The 4620-nt window shown below is 41.9% G+C and overlaps 1 protein-coding gene across 1 annotated transcript in view; it reads right to left on the bottom strand.

The window, feature by feature from the left end:
* Positions 1–4620, bottom strand: part of NCOA3 (nuclear receptor coactivator 3) — a 66954-nt gene that overhangs the window by 18926 nt on the left and 43408 nt on the right. Inside the window, exons 3-4 of the mRNA XM_072414111.1 lie at positions 2571–2678; positions 773–945 (exon numbers count right to left, since the gene is read on the bottom strand). Coding sequence (XP_072270212.1) covers positions 773–945; positions 2571–2659 — 262 coding nt within the window. The 5' untranslated portion in view covers positions 2660–2678. The remainder of the gene's footprint in view (positions 1–772; positions 946–2570; positions 2679–4620) is intronic.

Raw genomic sequence — 4620 nt, forward strand, 5'->3', positions numbered from 1 at the left:
GGACAGTATAGGGATAATTAGAGATAGGAGATATGGAGTATAGTATAGGACAGTATATATATATATATATATATATATATATATATATATATATATATATAGAGAGAGAGAGAGAGAGAGAGAGAGAGAGAGAGAGAGAGAGAGAGGAGATATGGAGTATAGTATAGGACAGTCCAGAGATAGTTAGAGATAGGATATATGGAGTATAGTATAGGACAGTATAGATATATATAGAGATAGGAGATATGGAGTATAGTATAGAGATAGTTAGAGACAGGAGCTGTGAACATTAGGTGACAATAAAGAAAGGGGAGCTTATTAAATTACCAATACAGCCATCATATCTAATGACTGATGAGATGCAATATTTTACATGTTTGTGTTTAGTTATAGTTTAGGCAGGATTGCTAGTTACACTTTGTAATTTAAAGGTGAACGGCAGAGGGAGAGAGTGTAAAAATGCCGATCAATCCTTTCTCTTAGATAAAGGTTTCAATAATAAATGAATGTTTACTTACTGCTGAGCATGACTATATCTTAGGAACTGATAATCATTCCCTTATGTAGAATAAAGGTATGTAAAGTACAAGTTTCTTAGTTTGGTCTTTCTTTATGCCACAAACAATTGTGTGTATTTTTGTGTTATAAATCCATATAACATTGATATATAACAGATATAAAATGACAGATCCTCTTTCCAGAATACCAAATAAAATCCTTTTTGTCCTTTACGGACTTTCCAAAGACAAAGCAAAAGTGGAGCACAGCATACCTTGTTCTTTAATCTGCCGAATCTGTCTGACGGTCTCTTTCAAGATTGCACATTTATCAGGTTTGACATTGAAATTGTCAATGTCGCTGAGATTTGCTGATATCAGCTCGGCCAGCTCTTCGATGTATTTGCTCTCCTGCTCACGTCGTCTCTTCTCCCCGCTGCAGGTCAGGCTAAAAGAGAAAGAGACAGTGCTTAGCATATGTAATTCATCAAGCGTCAGCGCACACCATCTCCGGTGCTTTATGCATATGCAAAGCTGTCGCTCTGGAAATAGAGGGGAACTTCACAGGGAATAAGGAGCAAGACACAGACAGGAACAAGAACAGCCCACAGCGAGTATTACTTCACATGGGTATTGTTCATTACAACCTAGGTGAAAAACCAGGCTAAGGCTCCAATTTTTATCAGTTAAGTCTACATAAGGACACTTTTGTTGTACCCTCTGATTTCCCTACATTTGCCCAAGCACCAGAGATAGGTGTTGTTTACCCTCTACAGCTTTGGATTATACCAAAGACCTATTAAATGAGCCTAGATCATAAACACAGAAAGTAATGCCCATGTTTTTGTTTTCTGCAAATGCCCAGAATAGCCACTATGCCCTATGGCCATGAAAAGTACACGTGCAGGGACTTAAAGTACACTGGAGCATGTAAACATTTCCCAGCCCTGGGCAGGCCAATCCCTGGGAAATGTGATCAATATCCAGACTTGGGCAGGCTGAATATTGAAAAGTGTCAACACTACCCAGACCTGGCCAGGTCAAGTGCTGCAAAGTATAACCACCTCTAAAACCTGGGTAGGCCAAGCATTGAGAAGTGTCAAAACTACCCAGACCTGACCAGGCTAAGCAGCGAGACTTGTTAACCGCCCCAGACCTGGGAAGGTTGGGTATTCATAAATATTTACACCCCCACACCTGGGAAGGTGGAGCGGTGATACGTTTATACATGAGAAATATATAAACCACCCAGCCCTGAGTCCCAATGTTCAGTAGGTAATTCTATTTCACACTTTGATAAGAAGGCATAGGAAGGGGTGTTTGTTTAAAGTGAGAAACCATAGATCCTCTTTTGCTTCTATTCTGCATTGTAGTGAAGAAGCTTTGCATGAATGCCTGGGTCTGTGACACACTAGGAATCTTTTGGGAATTCACTAGCAACAGAATTGCAAAAAGAGCTTTGAGGACACAGAGCTGTCCTTTCCTTGACATAATACTGTGGTGTTGCTCTGTTGGTGATCTCTTAACAGTGGGCAATGCATTGTTTTGCATTGTTTCAGCCAGTGGTGGAAGGACATTGTATGGGCAAGGCAAGCCATCTCTTTAGCAATTCTATTGTTTGCGACATGACTCTAAAAACAGGATCACTGGGGTATCATCATAGACTGTTGCATCTTTTAACCTGTACAGAACTTATAGCCTGGATGAAAGAAAAAGTTAAACTCTTTGTGTAGTAAATGCAGAGATATTGCCAGGGATTCCATCATTTAAATTCTGCACTTAAAGCTCTAATAACTAAATCCCTACGGAGTGTTCATGGCCCAGAAACTGGACAGCCAGTTTGTTTCCTGAAAACTCTCTCTGAAACCATTGCACCTCACCCTGAAGTATGAGAGGGAGGTTACACAGAAACACACAAGGCTCATCAATTTGCAGAATTAAACTGCAACGTTTCATATCAAGGAGCAGTTTCTGACTTCTGTGCAGCTGATAAATGATCATGTCCCCGGCTGACGTGTTGCCTGGCAGTGTGTATTAATACCACACAGTGGGTGGAGATTGGGGACAGCTCACCTGGGGCCTGGAGTGTCACATAATGATGGCTTTCTCTTCCTCGAATCACCAGACAAAGGATCCAAGGAGTTTTCACCTAAACCGCTCATGGCGAACAAACATCGGCAGCTGAAACACAAAGCAAAACACAACATTGTATTATTCAGCTCAAAACTCAACCAAAGCTCAACAATTGCACAGTTTCATCACTTGTGGTCCAGTTCTGATAAACAAATGCCTATTGTAGGCTTTCAGGAGTGGGCAGGGGTCAGCATGAGCTGTGTATACATTGTGTTTTCTAACATCTTTCTTCCATTATGCAGTTCTGTATTCATTGAAGATTGTTTTTATAACATGCAAGTAGTAAAGAACACACAATTGGCTTATTCTAATCCCTGTGCAACATATCTTCCACAGGGTGAGCGAGAAGCAGCATGCAGATCTAACTGAACCAATCAGGTATGAGGAAACAAGGAGCTGATAGAAAGAGAATGATGCGTTCATTGATCTACTGCATGATAGGAGAGGGAGAAGACCTGTGTTGTGTGTGTTATTGTCTGGTTTTTCATTTCTAGATTGTATGGAAAGAAATACAAATCTTTTCTCAGATAGAACACCTGCCATGTATGTATTTTATGTGTGCATTTAGCTGTCCGAGTTTAGAAAATGAAAAAAAAAATGCAAAAACCACACCAATTGTCTCTAAACTCGTGAGCCCCACTTAGCTTTGTCTCTTTGCAGTCAATGTAGAATATACAAGTTGTGTTAATTAGTGCATTTAGTTATATACAAACAGTCAGTCTCAGGCTGCTGCATTCACCCACTCACCTGGATGTGACACCTCTAGGGTCACTTGTTAGGTGTAATGCCTGTAGAAGCCAGCAGATGGCAGAGTGACATTCCCATGGTATAAGACCCTGGCTGATCAGTGTCTGTACACACCCGGACACTCAGCCCCAAGGTTATTCAATGAGGACCCCCCCCCCCAATTCTATTAAGCGTTGTTGGACGCCCAGTGCTCGCTGGCCTCATTACCCCGGGAGGCGGATTTCCAATTAATGTACTCTGAGAATACACCAAAGATAATAAAATGAAAGAAGCACAGCAGACACAGTGGCCACACTTTATAATATGAGGATTAAACAACTTACAGAAATTCACAAAAAATTGGGTCCAGCTGCCAACGTCAACTAAACGAAGCGGGCATCCATGGTTTCATTCTAAATAAATGTTCCCCTAGGTAGCAGACACTCCAAACCGAACCCCAGGCAAGCAGCTGAAACCACGGCTGAAATTCATAGATGAGAGTTGTTTTACCTGCTAAAGGATTTGCTTGTTTGTTCATCCAGTCCTGAGATTTACACAGCTACCTGATCTTACTGACTTGCAGTTTTACTCCACCCCATCCTTGTCCTCTGATTGGACAGGTAAATGAGAAATAACAACAAGCATTTCACTCTGCTGTCTTCTTCTAGCAGCATGCTCATTCTGCTGCAGCATTACTGATAGGCTCCTTGCGCTGCTTCTTAGTAAGTAGTTCAGACAACATGTGTTTTGTTTTAGTCTTTGGCCTTCCTGCATTGCACTGTGTTTGTTTCTTTGCTGAATAAAAGTGAGGGTCAAACCTGCTCAAATGTTCCTGGGTGATCCTGTCTTATGCTGGCACTTCCAGTCCCTGTCACCCTTACAATAAAAAATATATGAATGTATACAGATATTACCTTGTAAAAGTGGCAGTGAGCCCATCACCATGCTTTACATAGTCTGTACACAGAGCAAAGCTGTGGGAGGGATCCAACCCCCATTATAGTTTGCGGGGGGGGGGAGGAAAGGTTAGGGGAAAAGGAAAGGTGGGGGGTGGATACCAGTCCAGTCACCCAGCATAAGGGAGAAGTATTGGCCGCTTTGTATTACAAAAAGCTCCTGCTGAGCTGGACAAGGGACAATGGATATGCAAATCTCAGGATCATTCATCCCCCCATAGCAGGTCACTCCTGTACAGGTAGGGTGTGTGTTGTAGATCTGTAGATCTCAGGATCACCCATCACCCCATAGCAGGTCACTCCTGTAC

This window comes from Pyxicephalus adspersus, chromosome 6, assembly GCF_032062135.1.
Source record: "Pyxicephalus adspersus chromosome 6, UCB_Pads_2.0, whole genome shotgun sequence".
Classification (NCBI taxonomy): Eukaryota; Metazoa; Chordata; class Amphibia; order Anura; family Pyxicephalidae; genus Pyxicephalus; species Pyxicephalus adspersus.